The sequence below is a fragment of the Petromyzon marinus genome, chromosome 3, assembly GCF_048934315.1.
Source record: "Petromyzon marinus isolate PM22_M1 ecotype Great Lakes invasive population chromosome 3, UKy_Petmar_22M1.pri1.0, whole genome shotgun sequence".
NCBI lineage: Eukaryota > Metazoa > Chordata > Hyperoartia > Petromyzontiformes > Petromyzontidae > Petromyzon > Petromyzon marinus.
In genome coordinates, this window is record NC_133669.1 from 16,205,550 (window position 1) to 16,229,832 (window position 24,283).

Here is a 24,283-nt window from a genome sequence, read left to right on the forward strand (position 1 = left end):
ACTTACGACTCTCGATCCGAACAGGCAACTAGACGTACGGACATGTTTGTTCGTATCTGTGAAAGTTCGTAAGTCGAATGTTCGCAAGTAGAGGAGTCCCTGTACTGTAAATACAAGCAACCAAAACAACTCATGACACATTCTTCCATAAAAATTGCATTCACGGAAACAAAGAGGAAAATGTGTAGGGTAAATAAAATAAATGTGAAAAATGTATAATCAAGTAATTGCCCTTCATCTTTGCTGTGAAGAAGGCCCAATTGCCTGAAACTTCACCTATTTCTATACTGTATACTATATAGTATTTCCGCTTCGGGCCACACTGTTATTGACGTCTTTTATTTGTGCTTGTGAACCACTGCCAACTCTGTGTCACGTGTTTTTGTAATAAATAAAGCGACATATGTCTTTGCCACAGTGGACATGCTCTGTGTTAGTTATTACAACACATGGGAATGGTTATCCTTCATGTTAAGGCTGGTAGTCCTGATATTTATATTAATCCTACAAAAGCCACATCGCTTCAATGTTGCACACAGCTATCTACCACATCATGCACAATAATGTGATGAGGATGATTTATTTACTGTACTTAGTCAAGCAACTGCTGGATGATGGCCTTCTTACGGGATGTAAGGGGCCGTACATAAATGACGTCACGCGATTTTGTGCGATTTTTTGCCCCCCCCCCCTCGTCACACGGCGTCACAAAAAGTCAGACCCCTCCTTAAATATGACGTCACAAAGCTCTGCCCCCTCCCCCAAAAAAACATGCTTCAAATCGATGTTGCACACTTTTCTTAGAGCCTTAGACCAGGCTCTAAGGAAAGCGGTCTCGGCTCTGGACCAATCAATTTCAAGGACAGTGCATACATTATCAGTTATGTTTTTTGTTTGCGTTCCGACCGCAGGTATTGTGGTCAATGCAAACATGGCTCCTTGTAAAAAAAGGTGTCAGTTTTATTGCCAGATAAAAGGGTAAAAAAACAATATCATATTTTTCTACTGGCAAAGGAGGTTCCAATGGTGTAAATGCTTAACCCCAAGCTCTCATACTCTGATAGTGCATTGTCTTTGAGTCGTGCGCCTTTTGGCGTCATCTGGTCCAACACCATGTGAGACTAGTTTCTAAGGAAAGCTGTCTCGGGTGTGAACCAATCAATTTCAAGGACAGTGCATACATTATCACAGTTGTGTTTTTTGCTTGCATTCCGACCGCAGGTATTGTGGTCAATGCAAACATGACTTCTTGTAAAAAAATGTGTCAGTTTTGTTGCCAGATAAAAGGGTAAAAAAACAATTATCATATTTTGCTACTGGTGTAAATGCTCCAAATCGCTTTAAACTATTGTCATTGTAGGGCGTATTTAATGTACCGCTGCACTCTGATGTTGTAGGAGAAAACATTTATCAAAAAGTCTATTTAATTCAGTAGAACGTGTTGTCTATATTTATTTAAAGTTGCGCATTTTGATGTGACGTCACATTTCTCAAACCCCTCCCCCCCTCGTCACACACTGGTTCGTGCAGGCCTGGAGAAGATGAGCCCAGGAATGGTTCAGATGTCACTCACTGTTGACGTGAGCTGTGGTCGGGAATCGAACTCTCGGGCGGCTGTGTTCATGGCGCAGTGCGCTAAACCACGTCATCACCGTCATTTTAATTGGATGTGCACTGCGCTGACTGCCGACCTTTGAAGCCTTATATATCAGCATTCAATCAATTTCCATTTGCATTTAACTGTTGTGCTAACTCGCCTGCTATAACCAACGGTGTTAGTTGTGCCATTAAGAGTACCAGTGAAGCAAACACCCTAACTCATGGCCATACAGATTGGGTGCTGCACGGAGTTTGCTTGAGATGTGTGTGGAATGTGACTGCATGTCATGTGATGGCTTAGTCCCTCAATGCCTCTGGTGGGAATACACGTGACTGAGTGCATGCATATGTAGCGGTGTTACGGGAGGGTGACACGCGGTTGTATAACGGTGGCCACAAACACGTCCGCTACGGCCACCACCCTGGGAGGCTGTGGGGGATGCTGTGATCCCTCCCAGCCCCACCCCTCAGTGAGGGACAGTATAAAAGGTGGGACCCGGGGAGCTGAGAGGCACTTCGACTCAAGCAAGATGAAGAGCCAGTGAAGAAAGAAGATCGACTAGCCAGACCCTGGAACTCCTTTGGCCCGCTGTCCTTTTGAGGGCCGGGCAAAGCAAGCCAGGGTGCGACACCAGAGCCGCGAGGCCCGATGTCCTTCTGAGGGCCAGACTCGTGTGGCTGGTGATCGGGACCTGCGCCGAAGCTGTGCCAGGTCAGATAGCCTCCTGAGAGAGGACCAGGATAGAGGGAACCAGGAAGCTAGCGTGGGCTAAAGCTCGGGGAACGTACCCTCTATAGAGCACGGGTGAAGAGGCCGTTACCTCTTCAAGTATCAGATTCGCCACTGTCAGTAATAAATACGTGTTGCCTCAAGTGAACAGTCTCCGACGTCAATAAGGCCACTACACATACATGCACACGAAGATTAGAGGAGGTGCCTTTACTCCCATATACACTGTGATGGGTAGAGCGGTATGTGGCGTATGGCCCTGAAGACCTGAGTTCGATACCAGACCAGGACTAACATTGGTGAATCGTGATATATTATTGGCTGAGACTTTCCCCAGACTTCAGCTTGGCAGTATGGGTCCTTTATCTGATCATGGTGTCACTCAGTGAGAGTCAGCAGAAAGAAACAAGAGCTCACGCTCATGCCTTGAGTGAAGTCACATCAGTTCCACGAGAAAAACGGCTCCATTGAGAGACAAACAGCGTCATCTATGATGGTCTCGCAACGAAACGACCCATCTTTCCCATTCGCACGAGCTGATCTCACCACTCGTGACTCCATCACTGCAGCACATGGGTTTCTTCCCGGGAGTGTTTCAAGCCAAGCTTTAGCTCCTCTTTGATGTTGCGGGGCCCAGTAAAGATGTTTTACGCGGGGGCACCATCACAGTGATATACTGCTAAGGAGAGTGAACTTGAACATGGGACTTTGTTTTTACAGTAGCAAAGTATGAAAAAATAAGAATAGGTTTTACACTTTCTAGCAATAAACAAGTGTTAAGATAGAAACCTTCCTTGAAAAAGGTTTTTATTTGGTATTTCAACATATTAACACATGGTTCATTGCCAGAAAGGGTAAAAAGTATTCTTATTTTTTCAGAGTGAACTTGGGTTGGGGCCAAAGGAACGTTTGGCGGTGCACGGCCCAGCCCAACACCCCTCTAGCGTCAGCCCTGGCTTAAGTCTGTGTTCTTGCTCATTACAGTTAAGAAGGGTCATCACCCGAAACGTCATTCTATTGTTATTGACGAATATGTTGAGTGATTCCCATTAGAATATATATTTTTTATGGCGCGTGTATTTTTTAGTCACACCAAGCCACATCACTTGTTTGGCAGCTGGGTTTCCAGTAATAAAAACAGTATCACAGTACTTCATATTACGATACGAATTTATATTACGATAACAATTACACGGTAGAAAAATGTCAGCAAATTACCTTCAAAACTAATTTGCAGTATATGACATTACAGTATGTGAAAAGTGTATTTTGTATTATTAATGGCAGCGTTGCCAATAAGGTACCATATAAAAACTATATCACTTAATAAATACTTCTAATAATTTCTGGTAAAATATACATTTGTTGACAGTCAATTACCAATGGTCAAATACACATATGACTTAATCAAATTGTAATAAAAGACAAAACTAGCAAATTACCATACATTGGTTTTATTAGCATTCAACTGTAAAAGTTCATTCCAAAAATATACAGAAGGACATTTTTAAACTATTCAAAAACATTTATATTATGTATTAAACAGTAGAGAAACAAAATTAAAAAAATTAAAAAACTTTTTTTGAAAAACTTCTGGTTTCCAGTGTTAACTGTGGGGGAGGCTTCAGGCAATCCTGGTCCCGGAGTAGCACGCGACACCGTGTTTAGTCACAGGCACGTTATTCAGCACTTCGCTGAACTGCCTCCACTTGTTTCTGAGTTGAATGCAACTGGAAAAGTCTAAATAAGACGGTAATTAGTTCCATTAAGTAATCAAGAGATCAGTTGAAACGAAAATCCAACACACGCAGTAGTCCTCAAGAACATGCAGAGTGAAACTCTTGGTCTATAAATAAGAATACAATCTATTAAAATTAACTTTAATCATTATTATTTGGCATATCCTCCATTTTCATAATTTTCACGGTCGAAGTATTAAAAAATATAGTTTGAAATATAAAAATCTTATAATGCACTGTTTTGTCATAAAACCTGCATATATACGAGTGAACTTAATTTTCAATGTATACGAACACTTACACACATCCCCCGTATATCCTTTAACAGCTCTTGGGACAAGTGCTGTCAGCACGGCACGCGAGAAGGGGGCACAACGCTCGGCCGCCTTTGTTTTCCCAGTGGCGATGTTTACACGCACGCACCAGGTACTCATTTAAGGCTGAGTCGACCTAGGGGAGACCCAGGACCGGTTCATATAATCGTCACTGGTGTTGACCGTGAGCGGGAATCGAACTCGGCTCGCCGGGTTCGTAGCGCAGCGCGCTAACCGCTACACCACCGCTCACCACCACAAATACAAAGACCCATCCCATATAGCCTTAACAGACTGTTGGGGCAAATGCTGTTAGCGAGCACCTATGAAGGCCGGCACAGCACACGAGGGGGTGGGTGGCCAGCACCACTCCCCCACACATGAAGATGCGCACACACACACACGCGCACGCGCGCAAATTCAAGCACACGCAAACACCCACTTACGCTCATGCCCCCTTTTTCACGCTCGCCCACTTATCCTCGGTCCCCCACTTCAGCACAAACACACCCTTACGCGCACTTCCACTTTCAAAAACGTCCACACTTATCGCCCCCCCCCGCCCGCCCCCCACTTAACACACACTCTCACACACACGTAGACGCGTAATCCACCTCGCGCCATCCTACTTGCGCGCACGCACGCACGCGGTCAGCGTTGATTGGGGACGGTGGGTGAGGAGGAGGTGGGGGTTGGAGCCCCGCCACCGTTGAGTTGACCCGGCAGCGAGCGGCGAGCACTGAGACGTGCCCACCCACGGCTCTCACTCGGAGCGGAGCACCACGCTCGCCACACACGCGCGAGCTGAGCTGGAGGGGTGGTGATGGGCCGCGTGTGATGGATGGGTAGGGTGAGTGAGTGGCAGTGAGTGGCAGTGCCGGTGAGTGGCAGTGAGTGGCAGTAGGTGGCAGTGCCGGTGAGTGGCAGTGGGTGGCAGCGAGTGGCAGTGAGTAGCAGTGAGTGGCAATGAGTGGCAATGAGTGGCAATGCTGGTGAGTGGCAGTGCTGGTGAGTGGCAGTGCCGGTGAGTGGCAGTAAGTGGTAGTGAGTGGCAGTGAGTGGCAGTGCCGGTGAGTGGCAGTGGCAGTGAGTGGCAGTGCTGGTGAGTAGCAGTGAGTGGCAGTGCCGGTGAGTGGTAGTGAGTGGCAGTAAGTGGTAGTGAGTGGGAGTGAGTGGCAGTGAGTGGCAGTGGCAGTGAGTGGCAGTGAGTGGTAGTGAGTGTCAGTGAGTGGTAGTGAGTGGCAGTGGCAGTAAGTGGCAGTGAGTGGTAGTGAGTGGCAGTGGCAGTGGGGTGCGAGTTTCCGAGTGCATGGCGAGGAGTGAGTGACGAGGTCGCGTCGCGAGGTAGCGTTGGCTGCAGCTTTTATCGCTGCGACCCCCCCAGCTCACCCGAGGTCGATTCCCGCTCACGGTCAACAGCAGCGGCGGTTATCTGAACCGGTCCCGGGCCTCCCTTAGATCGATTCTGGTGCGATATGTAAACATCGCCACTGGGTAGACAAAACAGTGTCCGGGCGTGGTGCTGGTCACCCGTCCCCTTCGTGTGCCGTGCAGGCCGTCATAGCTGCTCGACGCTTAGCCCAACAGTCTGTTAGGGCTACACGGGGGACCTTGTGTGAGGAGTGCTGTGTGAGGAGTGCTGTGTGAGGAGTGCTGTGTGCTGTGTGAGGAGTGCTGTATGAGGAGTGCTGTGTGAGGAGTGCTGTGTGAGGAGTGCTGTGTGAGGAATGAGGAGTGCTGTGTGAGGAGTGAGGAGTGAGGAGTGCTGTGTGAGGAGTGCTGTGTGCTGTGTGAGGAGTGCTGTGTGAGGAGTGCTGTGTGAGGAGTGCTGAGTGAGGAGTGCTGTGTGAGGAGTGCTGTGTGAGGAGTGAGGAGTGCTGTGTGAGGAGTGCTGTGTGCTGTGTGAGGAGTGCTGTGTGAGGAGTGAGGAGTGCTGTGTGAGGAGTGCTGAGTGAGGAGTGCTGTGTGAGGAGTGCTGAGTGAGGAGTGTTGTGTGAGGAGTGCTGTGTGAAGAGTGCTGTGTGAGGAGTGCTGAGTGAGGAGTGCTGAGTGAGGAGTGTTGTGTGAGGAGTGCTGGAGGAGTGCTGAGTGAGGAGTGCTGTGTGAGGAGTGCTGTGTGAGGAGTGCTGTGTGAGGAGTGCTGTGTGAGGAGTGAGGAGTGCTGTGTGCTGTGTGAGGAGTGCTGTGTGAGGAGTGCTGTGTGCTGTGTGAGGAGTGCTGTGTGAGGAGTGCGGTGTGAGGAGTGCTGTGTGAGGAGTGAGGAGTGCTGTGTGCTGTGTGAGGAGTGCTGTGTGCGTGCTGTATGAGGAGTGCTGTGTGAGGAGTGCTGTGTGCTGTGTGAGGAGTGCTGTGTGAGGAGTGAGGAGTGCTGTGTGAGGAGTGCTGTGTGAGGAGTGCTGTGTGAGGAGTGCTGTGTGAGGAGTGCTGTGTGAGGAGTGCTGTGTGCGTGCTGTGTGCACGCATTGCGTCGCGCCGGGATGCGTGGGAAGAGTTGGGCTCTCCCGCAAGTACAGGAGCTGCACAAGAATGACAACAACAAGGTGAGGTGGACAATATCACATCACTCACCTCACTCACATCACTCACCTCACACACATCACTCACCTCACACACCTAACTCACCTCACACACATCACTCACCTCACACACCTCACTCACCTCACACACATCACTCACCTCACACACGTCACTCACCTCACACACATCATACACATCACTCACCTCACACACATCACTCACCTCACACACATCACTCACCTCACACACATCACTCACCTCACACACATCACTCCCCTCACACACATCACTCACCTCACACACATCACACACATCACTCACCTCACACACATCACACACCTCACACACATCACACACATCACTCACCTCACACACATCACACACATCACTCACCTCACACACCTCACTCACCTCACAAACATCACTCACCTCACACACATCACTCACCTCACACACCTCACTCACCTCACACACATCACTCACCTCACACACATCACTCACCTCACACACATCACTCACCTCACACACCTCACTCACCTCACACACATCACTCACCTCACACACCTCACTCACCTCACACACCTCACTCACCTCACCCACATCACTCACCTTACACACCTCACACACATCACTCACCTCACACACATCACTCACCTCACTCACATCACTCACCTCACACACATCACTCACCTCACACACCTCACTCACCTCACACACATCACACACATCACTCACCTCACACACATCACTCACCTTACACACCTCACACACATCACACACATCACTCACCTCACACACATCACTCACCTTACACACCTCACACACATCACTCACCTCACACACATCACTCACCTCACTCACATCACTCACCTCACACACATCACTCACCTCACACACATCACTCACCTCACACACCTCACACACATCACTCACCTCACACACATCACTCACCTCACTCACATCACTCACCTCACACACATCACTCACCTCACACACATCACTCACCTCACACACCTCACTCACCTCACACACATCACTCACCTCACACACATCACTCACCTCACACACCTCACACACATCACTCACCTCACGCACATCACTCACCTCACTCACCTCACACACATCACTCACCTCACGCACATCACTCACCTCACTCACCTCACTCACCTCACACACATCACTCACCTCACACACCTCACTCACCTCACTCACCTCACACACATCACTCACCTCACACACATCACTCACCTCACACACATCACTCACCTCACACACCTCACTCACCTCACACACCTCACTCACCTCACACACATCACTCACCTCACACACATCACTCATCTTACACACCTCACACACATCACTCACCTCACACACCTCACTCACCTCACACACATCACTCACCTCACACACCTCACTCACCTCACACACCTCACACACCTCACACACATCACTCACCTCACACACATCACTCACCTCACACACCTCACACACCTCACACACATCACTCACCTCACACACATCACTCACCTCACACACATCACTCACCTCACACACATCACTCACCTCACACACATCACTCACCTCACACACCTCACACACATCACTCACCTCACACACATCACTCACCTCACACACCTCACTCACCTCACACACATCACTCACCTCACTGACCTCACACGCATCACACACCTCACACACATCACTCACATCACTCACCACAAACACATCACACACATCACTCACGTCACACACATCACTCACCTCACACACATCACTCACCTCACATCATACCCCTCGCCTCACACACATCACTCACCTCACTGACCTCACACACATCACTCACCTCACACACATTGCTCACCTCACACACATCACTCACATCACTCACCACACACACATCACACACATCACTCACCTCACACACATCACTCACCTCACACACATCACTCACCACACACACATCACACACATCACTCACCTCACACACATCACTGGCCTCACTCACATCACTCTCCTCACACACATCACTCACCTCACACACATCACTCACCTCACACACCTCACTCACCTCACACACATCACTGACCTCACACACCTCACTCACCTCACATCATACCCCTCGCCTCACACACATCACTCACCTCACTGACCTTACACACATCACTCACCTCACACACATTGCTCACCTCACACACATCACTCACATCACTCACCACACACACATCACACACATCACTCACCTCACACACATCACTGGCCTCACTCACATCACTCTCCTCACACACATCACTCACCTCACACACATCACTCACCTCACACACCTCACTCACCTCACACACATCACTCACCTCACACACCTCACTCACCTCACACACCTCACTCACCTCACACACCTCACACACATCACTCACCTCACACACATCACTCACCTCACACACATCACTCATCTCACACACCTCACACACATCACTCACCTCACACACATCACTCACCTCACACACATCACACACCTCTCACACATCACTCACCTCACACACATCACTCACCTCACACACCTCACTCACCTCACACACCTCACACACCTCACACACATCACACACCTCACACACATCACTCACCTCACACACATCACTCACCTCACACACCTCACACACCTCACACACATCAATCACCTCACACACATCACTCACCTCACACACCTCACACACATCACTCACCTCACACACCTCACACACATCACTCACCTCACACACATCACTCACCTCACACACATCACTCACCTCACACACATCAATCACCTCACACACATCACTCACCTCACACACCTCACACACATCAGACACCTCACACACATCACTCACCTCACACACATCACTCACCTCACACACATCACACCCCGCGTGAACCTCCACTTCTCTCTATCTACTCATCTGCGTGGATCTATGACCTCGGTGATGAAGCGACTGGGCCCCTCTGTGAGTTTTGGCTTTGCCATCACCACGGTTTCCTGTCCTCCAGGTGACATTTACAACAATTTTGGTCCATCGGAGTCTCCGTGAACCTCTGTTAATTTTTTCCTTCAACTTATACCAGACATCGACAGTTTCTCCAGGTTTTCCCCATGACTTTCCCAGCTATGTGTCCAACATAACCTCGTTTCCATCTCTCTTATTACGGTGTACGATGTGGCCGTAATGTCACCAATATTGTGCAGTTACTTTCATGGGTTTTTCTTTGCTGTCCACTGGACACTACGTAACGGTCTTCTCCAGAGCCAGAGCTCACATACTGCTTGTCTTCCTCCTCTCAGCAGCATTGACAACCCCCAGTTTAAAATCTCCACATCGCAGACTCCAAACAAATACCACGCACAACCCCGTACACATTTGCACGCACTGTATGTTGAACTAATTTTGCACCGTACGTAGCCAACCGCGCTAATCGGAGGTGCGGGGGGGAAGGACAACAGACTAAACACAAAAAGCAGTTATAAAGAAACGAGCTTTCAATCTAGATCAAAAGGTGCATAGCTCCAGTGACTTCCTAATATCGAAAGAAAGAGCGTTCCAGACGGCCGCAGAAGCGCATCCGAAAGCGCGACGCGATGCGATGACCGTCTTAGTTCAACGGTGCGAGGATACCCAGAGTTCGCATGATGGTTTATGTTTCTTGACGAGATAAGCAAGGGTCAGCACGCTTCGGATGACAGCACAGCTACACTAACCGACACGTCTCTTTTGCCAATATCTTATTCTATTATTGCGTATCATGGCAGCAATATGTTCAGGATACAAATGCCAAAGTCGCTGTTTGCAAGCCACGAGAGGGCTTCAGGAGAAAGTTGGTGTAGTTCTGCTGTTCCCCCTCTGTTGAAGGAGCGTCGACTACTCTGGTTTACTATATAGTCCGTAGTCCTTTTAACTGTTGTTCAATTTTGGTAACTTGTTGATAACTCTTGCAGATTTCAACTTAGATTGTGCTGGTTTTTTTACTGGCCGCTTGACGTTTTAGGGCCCTTTAGGCATGTGCTCAGCTATTGTGTTTAAAGCATGTGCTCAGCTATTGTGTTTAAAGCATGTGCTCAGCTATTGTGTTTAAAGCATGTGCTCAGCTATTGTGTTTAAAAAAAAGTCACATCAAATAATCATGAGCGTCGTTGTGGAAATGTATATATTGAAAAAATACACAATCAATGTCCCCTTGAGAAATCCGTCTCTCCACATAAAATTATATTTTACACAATCAAAAAGCCCTAGGGCGTTCTGGATGTACATACTTTTATCAGCATTGATTCACTATAAATAAAAACGCTGCACTGATTTTGACATCAGCAAAATAAAAAATGTATACACGCCTCAAAGCACACATCATACACCTCCAAATCCTGGCCCACACTCTGCACAAAACAAAGATAAAGAGCCCCCGTATGAATGTTGAACTTCTTTCGCACCGTACGTAGTCAACCGTGCTAATCGGAGGTATAGCCTTAACAGACTGTTGCGGCAAGTGCTGTTAGCGAGCTCCTATAAAGGTCGGTTCGGCACACGAGGGGGTGGGTGGCCAGTACCACGCCCGGCCGCCTTTGTCTCCCCAGTGGCGATGAGTCGACCTAGGGGAGGCGCAGTTTTAGATATTCACTGGTGTTGGCTATGAGCGGGAATCGAACTCGCGTCGCCGGATAAACAGACTGTTGGGGAAAGTGCTGTTAGCGAGCACCTGCACACACACACACCCCTCACGTGTTCCGCACGTCACACTTTGCTCACCGCACTCTATCGCGCTGAGAGGTAGAGTGGTGGCCCAGTTATTAACGCACTGCACTGTGTATCCAGCCACACTAAAACTCAACACATTCGTCAATAACACTGCCTTATAAAGGGGAAAAAATATAGACGTAAAGAGCGAGTTTTCGGGCAAATGGCCCTTCTTCATAGCACATGGCCACATCAGTTCGATTCGAGGGTATGGCAAACATCAGTGTCGGAGTGACCTTTGAACCAGTCCTGGTCCTTCCCCCTAACCACTTCACCAATGTGCGTTGACCATATTGGTGAAGTATGGTCAAACAACTTTCATGACCGACACAGCATTGGGAGAACCTTCATCCAGCAGTGGATTGAGGGGGCTATACATTATACAATTAGGCAACTACTGTGCATCACTTATTTACATCTCATTACAGTATCATAGTTTTGTTTTCCTCTCACGTCAATATACAAGTGTTGGCATGCCAGGCTTAACCATATTATGGGTTGTTTTATATTTACATCTGTTGGAATATTACTTTACACTGTTTTTTATTTCTTTCCAGCTTATGAGGTTGACCTCAAATTAACTGAATTATTAACGATGACGTGGTACTGTAATTTGTCTTTACGCCACTTTTACTGGTTTAATTATATGCATACCTTTGTAATCCACGTAAAAGCTTACAACATAAAACAAATAACTTTTACGTGAGTGTAAAAAAAACAATCACAATTGGAGGTAATTGCACCCTCCCAAGAGCATGTTCACCTGATGAATTATTGATATATACCGTCTAAAACGTTAGAAAGATTAAGTCTTGTTACATGAAACCGACTGAAATACAGTATCAACATCAAGTCATATGATCACAAATAAGTTGGGCCCATCGGAAAGCCTTATTAAATTCGTCTTAGTTCTGGATTTAAAAACCAGGGATAAACGAAGACATTCTCGGGTGAACCGGTGGAAGAACATTCCGGAGGTAGAGGTGGGAGGACATTCCGGGGTTCGGGGCATTTATGAGTGAACGGGCCTGCTCACAGTTGCGTTGATTGAACTCACAGACGCTTCATAGCAGATGCAGATGATGAGGATGCACACATGGAAAATTAAATAATAATTTAGTTTTAGATCGCGTCATTCATGCGAATAGCATACTATAAAGCTGGACATTCATTATATATGAGGATCAAATCACATATACAACCACTGCCAAACAAATGAAAACCCTGCTACCAAGCAAAATAAGAAATGAATAAACAAATAAAGAAATGGCACTAAAAACAAGAGCAAAAGCAACCAAAAATGTATCACAACAAATAAATGAATCCTTTAGGTCACATCTCAGACCATAATCCCAACTTCCCAACCAAGCCAGGAAGCCTTCACAGGAGAGGTAGTGGAGTGCCAAAAAGTTCTGACTAATTTAGACCAATTGGTCAAATGTCCTAAATGTGATCACCTAGTTTTCAGCGTATGCCTGGATGAATAAACATGTCTTTAGTTCAGATTGTAATAATATGATAGAGTTGATTTGTGAGAGTGGGAGGGTATCCCAGACTTTAGGGGTTGCGCATGAGAAAGCTCATCCACCAATGGTTTTACGTTTTTTTTGTGTGGTGGAGAGCATGCCTAGCTAGAGAAGATGAACGGAGAACCTGGAGAGGGGAGTAAACTGAAATCGGAGGGGAAAGATAGGCAGGGGCCAGCACGTGAAGAATTTTGCAATCTTTCAGGTGATTCTGGACTGAATAGGTAGCCAGTGGAGGGTTCGTAACATGGGTGTATATGTTGACGTTTAAGAGTATGATGAGTGAGTACTCTTGCAGCTGTGTTTTGAACATACTGCACACGTTGCAAGAGAGGCAAAGGAAGGCCAAATAACAGAGAATGGCAGCAGTCTAGCCTGGAAGTTACAAATGCATGTATTATTGTTTCTGCAGCCATATCGGAGAGACAGTTGCGGATACGAGGAATGTTGCGAAGATGAAAGTAATTGGTCTTGCACATATAGGAAATGTGAGAAGAAAAGGAGAGGTTAGAGTCAAGAATGAAACCCCAGATTTCGTGCCTGTTGACGAATATAGAGATCAGGGTCAAGCAGATGGACAGTAGATTGTTGTAAGGTAATACATTTTCCCCAACTTAGTGAATTTCAGTTTAAACGTTATTTAGTTCAAGAAAATTTGCTGCGAGCCAGTCAGAAACTGCAATAACACAGTAAGACAGAGCAGACAGGGGATTTAAATACCAACGCAAATATCAACGCCAACCTCACGATTAATATACTCACCACCACGTACACCACCACAAATATTTACCACGACCACCACCATTAAAACTGTGGAGATGGTGTGATACCTGAACCTACCCTGGACCTCCCCTAAGTCAACTCAGCCACGAATACGTACCAACTGTGGTGTTTTAAGGCCAGCACAGTGGAGAGAAAGGAGGGCGGCAAGCCCTGGTTCTGACCTCACTATCCCCCCATGCCCTGGCTCTGACCTCACTATCCCCTCGTTCCCTGGCTCTGACCTCACTATCCCCTCATGCCCTGGCTCTGACCTCACTATCCCCTCGTTCCCTGGCTCTGACCTCACTATCCCCTCAAGCCCTGGCTCTGACCTCACTATCCCCTCATGCCCTGGCTCTGACCTCACTATCCCCTCATGCCCTGGCTCTGGCCTCACTATCCCTTCAAGCCCTGGCTCTGACCTCACTATCCCCTCATGCCCTGGTTCTGACCTCACTATCCCCTCATGCCCTGGCTCTGACCTCACTATCCCCTCATGCCCTGGTTCTGGCCTCACTATCCCCTCATTCCCTGGTTCTGACCTCACTATCCCCTCAAGCCCTGGCTCTGGCCTCACTATCCCCTCATTCCCTGGTTCTGACCTCACTATCCCCTCATGCCCTGGTTCTGACCTCACTATCCCCTCAAGCCCTGGCTCTGGCCTCACTATCCCCTCATTCCCTGGTTCTGGCCTCACTATCCCCTCGTTCCCTGGTTCTGGCCTCACTATCCTCTCAAGCCCTGGCTCTGACCTCACTATCCCCTCATTCCCTGGTTCTGACCTCACTATCCCCTCATTCCCTGGTTCTGGCCTCACTATCCCCTCGTTCCCTGGTTCTGACCTCACTATCCCTTCAAGCCCTGGCTCTGACCTCACTATCCCCTCATTCCCTGGTTCTGACCTCACTATCCCCTCAAGTCCTGGTTCTGACCTCACTATCCCCTCAAGCCCTGGTTCTGACCTCACTATCCCCTCAAGTCCTGGTTCTGACCTCACTATCCCCTCAAGCCCTGGTTCTGACCTCACTATCCCCTCAAGCCCTGGTTCTGACCTCACTATCCCCTCAAGCCCTGGTTCTGACCTCACTATCTCCTCATTCCCTGGTTCTGACCTCACTATCCCCTCATGCCCTGGTTCTGGCCTCACTATCCCCTCATTCCCTGGTTCAGACCTCACTATCCCCTCAAGACCTGGTTCTGGCCTCACTATCCCCTCATTCCCTGGTTCTGACCTCACTATCCCCTCATTCCCTGGTTCTGGCCTCACTATCCCCTCATTCCCTGGTTCTAACCTCACTATCCCCTCATTCCCTGGTTCTGGCCTCACTATCCCCTCATTCCCTGGTTCTGACTTCACTATCCCCTCAAGCCCTGGTTCTGACCTCACTATCCCCTCATGCCCTAGTTCTGACCTCACTATCCCCTCGTTCCCTGGTTCTAGCCTCACTATCCCCTCAAGCCCTGGTTCTGACCTCACTATCCCCTCAAGTCCTGGTTCTGACCTCACTATCCCCTCATTCCCTGGTACCGGCATTAACAGGTTCTCACCAACAGCAGTCATCCCAGTGGCCCGTCGCAAGCTACGTGGGGAGACCTTTGTCTTTGGCAGCAAATAATTCGTGGTGTGATCCTGCGTGCATGTGGTGTGACGAGAAGACAGATTTCTGCAATCCTGCATTCGAACCCAGTCCGACTGAGGGAGATAACGAGACACCTGATGCCACTCCAGGTAAGACAACTCACTCTAGCACTGATGAGGACCCATCACGTAGAGCGATCCCTTTATTAACATAACAAGCATTCAATCGTGTTTTTCACAACTCTGCATCTCAAGCAATATATACCGTGCCTGCACTGAGTTATGATTGGCTGAATGGAACATTTGACCAAATAGGACATTTAACTCAATATGACAACCGTTGTTTACTCGCTCCTTTCTCTGCAAGAGCTATATTGCAATTTTTTTCAGAAGCGACCTGGTCATTACAACTGATAGCTCAACGAAGTGGGCTTATCGTGTAAAAATGTATATCAGACAAATACCCTAAACGAATGTTGAGTCTAAATGTGGAGGGAAAAACCGGAGGACCCAGAGAAAAATCCACGTGACCACGGGGAGAACATGCAATCTGTACATATACAACAGGCGTCAGGGTCAGGATCGAAACCAAGACCTCCATAACAGTCGAGGGAGTTTACATCTCACCACCACGGCGCCCCAAGAAGACCCTTGCTTGCAGTGGCAGAAAGTAACCGAGCGCACGAGATTTAAAGACGCAGGGTTGCCGAGTTGAACACATGCCCTTCTAAAACCCGATCCAGCGCGGCGAAGAAGCTCGCAATGATGGATAATAAAAAGGTTTGTGGGCTATTTGTAAGTGGCAGGGCCTCGCGCGTCCGCGGGCCGCACGCTCTCGACTCCGAGAGGCATCGAGGGCCGCCGAGCTGTGAGGCACATTGGCTAAGAAACACGAAGTCATAGAATTGCTGAACACGTTAAATTGTTCACATGAGACGATCCGAATTTTGGTGAATATTATCTGAAAATATTCATTAGCGCTCAGTGATGCGGAACTATTTGGAAGAAACATTCCATTTTATGATTCTTTCAAACTAAGGTGTCTTCTGCTGTGCTGTTCTTTACTTTTTATTACATCCATTGCGAATCCTTGATAGTGAACAGAATGAACAGGAACGTTGTTAAAGGTTTAGATAGAGCGCGTGCTGATTTTGTGATGTAACTCTGAGGTATTGTATGATGTAACCAACAAAGAGAAGAACATGACTTCTAACACAAATATGGGGTTTGTACTCAAGCATCAATGCAATGCTTAAGTGCGGTACGGTGGTGTGTGTGGGATGTAGTCTATATGTGTAGTACCTATTTTGCTGTGTACATATCAGCACTGGTGAGACAAAGGCGGCCGGGCGTGGTATAGGGCACCCACCCCCTCCATAGGTGCTGGCTAACAGTACAGTACTTGCCTTAACTGTTAAAGGCTATACGGGGGATCTTTATCTGTGTGCGTGCAGGCGTGCGGCACAGCGTGTGGAGCGGCGTGTGGAGCGTGCGCAGGCTGCTGCAGGGAGTGGCGTTTGTGCTGGGAGCCGCTGCTCTTGCATCAGCAGCAGCGATCACCACTCACACCCTCCGTTAGTCCACCCCTTCCATAGCATACTCAACACAGGCACACCACCACTCACAGCACACCCCAACACCACCCACACCCACCGTGAGTCCACCCCTCCCATAGCATCCTCAACACAGCCACACCACAACTCACAGCACACCCCAACACCACCCACACCCTCCGTGAGTCCACCCCTCTATAATATTTCCCATCACAAAGAACCCTCCCTGCGTAGACTTTCACGGACTGTTGGGGAAAGTGCCATTTGGTGAGCACCAACACGAGGGGCTCTCCAGTGAACTGGAGTTCTCAATTCTAGTGACTTGAAGGTCTCAACCAATGATTGCATAAAAACCCGTCATATTGCATTTGGTTTTGTACCTAATTAGGCTAAATTTCAGCTCTGATAATTAAAAAAACATAAATTTGGTTATCATGTGAGGAACGTGAATTGTTAGCAGGCCGAGTGGGAAGGCGCTGCCCTCTATAGTGTGGAACAGAGGTCACTTGTATGGATTTCAGAAGTAGTTCTGTGATATCTGCTTCTGGGGACCGTTCTCTAATATGAGGGGTTGCACTCCTCTGCCAGCGTCACATGATGTGACGTCAACAGCCAAATTGGGATCAAGTTTGGAGAAAAAAATATTTTAAAAAGCAAGATGACAATGTGCATTGGCATCTACTTGCACGTGCGTGCACCGGCATAGCATGTGCAGTGGTAGGCAGTGCATCGACATAAGCCGGGTGTGGTGCTGGCTATGCACTTGGCTGCCTGCAGTCCAGCACTGTGGAGCTAACTAGGGTTGGTGGATCGCACAAATGTTGCAAAACTCCCTTCCCGTGGGCGTCAAGGTGCCATACTCTGGCTCGCCAAGAGAAGGCAGCAATGCAAGTGGGCTAATAGCCATCTGTTTCCATCTGTGCGGGGATGGAGTGTTGCTCACTCACGCACGTGTGTTTTCTCTGGAAGCTCTTGTTTCCTCCCACGTGTATATACTCTCATCATTATTCGGCAGGAAACATCATAAAATAAAAAAGCCAATGCTGGACCCTCCGGAAAAGAAGTCCTCCCACTCATTGTGGCTTTCCTGGACAAATAAGTCATTAAGTAAAAAGTAAATAAGGAAGTGAATGTGTGTCCAATGCTCACGTGTGAATGTGTGTGCGGTGTGAAACACAGTGTCCCAGTCGTCTCGGCCGTGGAACAACGCCACGAACGCACCAAGCCCAGGTGCTGTCGCTCACCTTCCGCTGCTTCAGCGAAATCCTCAACAGCTGTCTTTCTGCTGCTTCCCCCTGGCTCCTCAACGCTGCACCACCTTCTCTATGGACCTCTCTTCAAACTCCCCCCCCCCCCCCCCCCGCAGGCACCCTTACATCTTTGTGCTGCCACCTCTTTGCATCTTCCTTCTCTCCATCCCAGTAAAGAGCAGCGCACAGACGCAACGAGCACCGGTAAAGTCATGATGCACCCCCCCCCCCCTCCTTAATTACCCAGATCACATTGAACAGTCACCTTCGCTCACTAGTTTCCGTTCCTCACTCAAAATTCACTTATTTTCCCTAGCTCACCCCACAACCCCTTTAATCCCCCCTCATTACTACCACCATTCCTGTTCCCTCTTCATATTCTCATTCCCAAAATTCATTCAATCCATTCATCACCATTCACTGTCATCAATTTCGCTTTCACCGAATTCACGCATCACAGATGTGCCCGTTGCTTCCTCTCATCTGTTTTATCCACCTCATCTCCACCATTACATTCATATGTACCGTTCTTAATTATCTGTAAAGCGCCCTGGTTAAGGCGCTATATATATAACGTTCATATAAGATAAGATTATGTTACTCCTGCGTTAGCAGTGGTGCACAAGGAAACGTAACAAAAAAACTCAACAAATTCGTCAATAACACTGTGGCCTTAAAAGGAAAAGTATGTAATAGATGACGTTTTGGGCAATGGCCCATCTTTATAGCAATGGCCGATCTCCCCCCGATCTTCATGCCTTCATCTCCTTCCCCTTTCCACCTGTCACTCGTCTCTGCTCATTTTGTAAGTCTACTCGTAGCCTCCTCTTTAAACCTCCTCCTCTTACTTTGCGCTGTTTCCTACCTCAACAATCTCTTGCCCATGCCTCAAACTCCTCCTGTTCTATGTGATTCTCTTCTCTCTCTCTCTCTCTCCTCCTCTTCCCTCTCCGTGGTCTCTACTCGTTTGGTTTCACTGCTCCTACTCACGGCCCCCCACCTTGTTTTTTCTCTCCTGCTTGTTCCACCTGCTCATTCTCGCTTTCCCGCAATGCGTGAAGACAGAGGAGACTTTGCTCACTTTCGTAGCCGGACTGTTAAATTGTGCCCATGCAAAAAATAATACAGGATAAGCAAACAGGCATTGCTGGGAATTGAATTTAGATGGTCGGGTTCGTATTGTGGTGCGTGAACTGCTGCACCTTAACTCAACTCAAGAGTTAATTGCCGACCTTAATTGGATCGCAGCAACACGTGAATTATATTTGTCAATGACGAGAAACCCCATCATGGTGACCGAAGACAAGAGGACCACAATGTAATTAATCAGAAACAGCTGATGTGTTTTTTTGTAATGCGCAAAGGCCGAGTGCTCTCTGTACACGTGCTTTGTGCGTTGAGTGAGCCACAAAGAGATGCACGCAGTCGAGTGATGCGTGCGTGGCCGTAACCATGGAGTCAACATTGGGGGGGGGGCAATCTTTCAGGGGGTCTGGGGGTCCCCCCCCCAGAAAAAAATCTAAATTTGAAAATACTTTCTTGCCATATCCTGCCTAAAATATAAAAAATCACTAACACATAGGATGGGCTTTTATTTATTTATTTACAATAATGTCTAATAGTGTATTGTATTACATTGCTCTGTTTTTTCTTTTTTACATTTTCTTGTTTCATTGTATGTAATGGCAGAGATTAGGGATTAATAAAGTACAACCATAACCACAATCATATAAACATAAATCCATTTTATAGCAATATATTGGGGGGACATTTTGAGCATAATTTAATATTGGGCGGGATGTGTCCCCCCCATATATATAATAATATATTATTATAATATATTATAATATATATTATAATTACGGCCTTGGCGTGCGCGCACTCTCCACGACGTGCGTGCGTGTGCTCAGACTCGCAGGTGACAGCCGGCACCACCACCGCGTCGACGCCTCTCCCGGGGCCCACGCCCGTCCCTCCCCATCCAGGTGCGTCCGTGCCACCGATGTTAGCCGTGGCCGTGGTTTGTGGCCACACAACGGCGGTTTGAGCCACCACTTTTGACGATGCAGCCGTTGCTGAGTTCTCACCTGTCGGAAATATGGAGAGTGATACCCCGGCGTACGTTGGGGGATGCGTTCTTGACAGGTGCGGCGACGAATATATAAAGGATGTAAATCAAAGCGATTTACAGGGTAGTGGGTGGAGGCGATGGCTGAGAGGCGACGGATTCCAGGAAGGACGGATGCCATCAGCGACGTAAGTGTGGGTTGAGGCGACACAAATAAGGAGTCGTATTAATAAAGTGACGACGTATTTGCGAAACGACGTAAAAGGGGGGTACATAAATCGCAGCAGCAGCAGCATCACCAGATAATGAAGTTTCACCTAAAAAAAAATAGGGTACATTTCGTCCACCCCTTTTTACTGTCAAGTTTCTCAAACTAATAATTCAGGTTAAATTTGAAACGCCCTCGTTTGATTAGTCCGACAGAGTTTTGTGTCTAGGGGTGAGGAGCCGTGAGGCCTGAAGTTTGCCCAGCTGTGAAACAGATTTGGTAAATCCCTCGGCAAGTGCCGAGGTTTGCCTGCACAAGTGGCTCCCACCATCTGCATTTTCAAAAGCGCTCCCCCCCCCCCCCCCCCCGTTCTCGCCGACATCGAGAGCCCCTTCTGCTTTCCCGCTCGGCCGTAAGAGACCGGCTCGCGAGGCTGAGGGCCCGGTGGGCACTGGAGTGCCGTGAGTGTCGTGGAAACAGTTCTCAACAGTGGGCCCTGTGTACGCGCACGCACTCGCGTGCGTGTGTGTGTGCAAAGGTGCTCGCTAAAAAGTAACTCAACTCTCCACAGCAGTCTATCCGAGCTAAATGGTTGACATTCAACTCTCCGTGTGCGTATCCGTGGAGCGGTGGTGCGGTGGTTCGCATACTAAACTACGAACCTTGCAACCCTGACTTTTTAAATAACTCAAAATAATCATTTAGCGCCGTTGTGGTGAATATAAATCAAATAACCAGATACGTCTCCTTGATATGTCCGTCTCTCCACGTAAATCAAATAAAAGTATTTCACAACCCATCAGCCAGACAACCTTTCAGCAGCATTGATGCAGGACAAGCAACACTGAACCCGTTTCAACACACCGTGTCTCATGAGCAGTCAGGCTTGCTTGAATCAATAACGGTGAACTGCTGATCTTACAGGCAAAATGGTTCGTAGTTTGACTCTTTAAATAGCGTGTGTGATTTGAGGCCGTTGTTGGACATGTGACTTTGAAGTGAAACACAATTCGTGTAAAATCTTTGTCCATATTTTGTTAAATATAACGATTGCAACCATAGCTATGGCTAACATCAGTGGCGAACGATATCTGAACCAGTCCTGCCACCTCCCCCCCTCCACCAACCTGCAATGCCAAGCGTGATAAAATATGATCCATCTCCATGACTGACACTGCACGCACAGGTAGGCTTCTATCTAGCAGGAGATTTACAAATAGCTATCCATTCTTAATTACTGTATTAATATCAAGACCTGAACCAGACTGTGTGGAGCATGGTCACCCTAAGCCCAGTTGTTCGGCAGCAAAAGTAAGATACACTCTGCGGACAAATATTGAGTTCATGCTTAGGTGGCCGAAACCAGGCCCTACACCCTACACCAAAAATAGTTATTTGAATGGCCTGGCACGACCCGGGTCTGATTTTTAATTGTCGTGGAAATGTAGCATTAGGGCCAAGTGTGACTCCTACGTGGCTTTTAATCCAACAGGTTTTTATTGAAGCACCTATTACCTATACCCCAGCAGCAAATCCGTTGGGTGTGCAGGAGGTGAGACTGCACCAGGGCCGACAGTGCCAGAGGGGCCCAAGCTCCAGGTCATGGAGAGAGGGAATGTTGACAAAGATCCACCGTGTAGCCTTAACAGACTGTTGGGGCAAGTGCTGTTAGCGAGCACCTATGAAGGCCGGCACGCCACACGAAGGGGTGAGTGGACAGTACCACTCCTGGCTGGCCTTTGTCTCCCCAGTGGCGATGTTTTTACACACCGCACCAGGTACTTATTTAAGGCTGAGTCGACCTAGGGGAGGGCCCATGACCTGTTCAGATAATCGTCACTGGTGTTGGCCGTGAGCGGGAATCGAACCCCGGGTCGCCAAGTTCGTAGCGCGGCGCGTGGACCGCTGCGCAACCGCTGCCTATAAACGTGCCAACGTTGACCCAACGTTGTCATGCTTACTGGGCAGGGCCCATGTCAACCACTGCTACAAACCCTACCCACTACAGACGAGATGGGTAATCCTCGCAGTGCGCACACTTAAGTGGCATTTAAACATCGAGAAATTCCTGAGAGCAGGGCTCAAATAGGAGGCGCGGGGTGTGTTGCGGCGGCGATAGCTGCGCACGTAACCGCGAGTGTGCGCCGCCCGGGTGCTCTGCGCGTGAGGAGGGAGCTGGGGGGATGTTGAGGGTGCGATTATTGCCGCGAGTGTCGTCGAGTGTGGAGGGAATGTGGGCCGCGCGATACGCTCTCCAACACACCGGTGTGCTGTACTAGTAACGGATTGGCACCTGTTTACGTGACGAACCTTACTAATTGGCTGCGTCGGGTGGTGGTGGGTTTAACGACACATTTATATATTTACGCGATCTAACCCCGCAAAAAAAACCTGTATTATGGATATTGGTCATATTGGTCGTGTTAAATGCCTGCTGTGCTGTGTTCTGTGCGGTGTGCTGTCATGTGGTGAGCTGTGCATGGTATGCTGCTGTGCGGTGCGGTGCGGTACGCTGCTGTGCGGTGTGCTGCTGTGTGGTTCGGCGTGTTGCGTTGCTACTGTGCGGTGTGCACACAGCGCTTTGCGGAGGCGAGCTGCGGGGCCTGCTCGGATCGTTCCACACGCCGGGCTACGCGGAGGGGGTGCGCTACCCGCGCGCGGTGCGCTGCGAGTGGCGCGTGCAGGTGCCCGCACACCTGCACGTGGCGCTGCGCTTCTCGGGGCGCTTTGCCGTGGAGGGGGCTCCGCCGTGCCTACACGACGCGCTCACGCTCACCGACGCCGCCACACAGACGCCCATCACACGGTGCTCACGCACGGCACGCGGTGCCCACGCACGCCACTCACACCGCACGGTGCTCACGCACTGCCCACGCATGCCACAAGGTACTCTGAAATACCCATTGCATGGTACTCACGCAGACACCACGTGATACATTTTGCACTGTTTGTACTGTGAAATAAAATAATAGCTTATATCCCTTTATGTATCCACTGCTGGATGAAGGCCTCCACATACCTTGTCAGTCGCCAGGGTGTGGTGTTGTGTTACCAAGCTTCAGGTATGTTCAAGTGAGGGACCCAAAACCCGTTTCATAAATCACTCACTCCTGGCGCTTGGTGTGGCCAGGAATCACACTCGGGTCGTCAAACTGGGAAGTGTGGTGCAGTACTCGCCGCTGTGCCACCTTCCCCTCCAGCCGTGGTTTGGCTGCTGCGCGGGTTCTTCCACAGGTGCAGTTTAACGTGACAGTGGCAGGGCCTTGGCTGAAACCTTTGAACTTTGTCGTTGAGCCGTGGTGCGAACTCAAGTGAAACGCGTCGTGGAATCAGCTCGTGTGCTGGGTGCTGGGTGCCTTCACCCAGCAGTGGATCGATCATCGCTGATGATGGTTGTGCAGCGTGTGGTTTAGTGCGCCGTAGGCTCGTCGTGTCGCGCGCGGCGTGTGACGCGTCGTTTGTCCATGTGCGCCGCGCGTGCAGGCTGTGTGGGGGGCGGGCCCCCCCAACGCTCCACACGCACACGCACTCGCTCCTCGCAGTGTTCACCTCCGACTCCAGTGTGGAGGAGGCAGGGTTCAACGTGACGTACCACGCACACCACCCGGACACCCGTACGTACCATGCGCCACCATCACACTCCTACCCAGAACACGATTGGGTTCTACTTTGACATCTTATTTT

At 48.9% G+C, this 24,283-nt stretch overlaps 1 protein-coding gene across 1 annotated transcript in view; it reads left to right on the plus strand.

Moving 5' to 3' along the window:
- Nucleotides 1-5,097: 5,097 nt before the first annotated feature.
- MFRP (membrane frizzled-related protein) overlaps nucleotides 5,098-24,283 on the plus strand; it is a 28,189-nt gene continuing 9,003 nt past the window's right edge. The window contains exons 1-7 of the mRNA XM_032976330.2: nucleotides 5,098-6,922; nucleotides 15,598-15,670; nucleotides 16,975-17,094; nucleotides 18,253-18,303; nucleotides 20,234-20,308; nucleotides 23,177-23,405; nucleotides 24,083-24,213. Of these exons, the coding sequence (XP_032832221.2) occupies nucleotides 6,860-6,922; nucleotides 15,598-15,670; nucleotides 16,975-17,094; nucleotides 18,253-18,303; nucleotides 20,234-20,308; nucleotides 23,177-23,405; nucleotides 24,083-24,213 (742 nt within the window). The 5' untranslated portion in view covers nucleotides 5,098-6,859. The remainder of the gene's footprint in view (nucleotides 6,923-15,597; nucleotides 15,671-16,974; nucleotides 17,095-18,252; nucleotides 18,304-20,233; nucleotides 20,309-23,176; nucleotides 23,406-24,082; nucleotides 24,214-24,283) is intronic.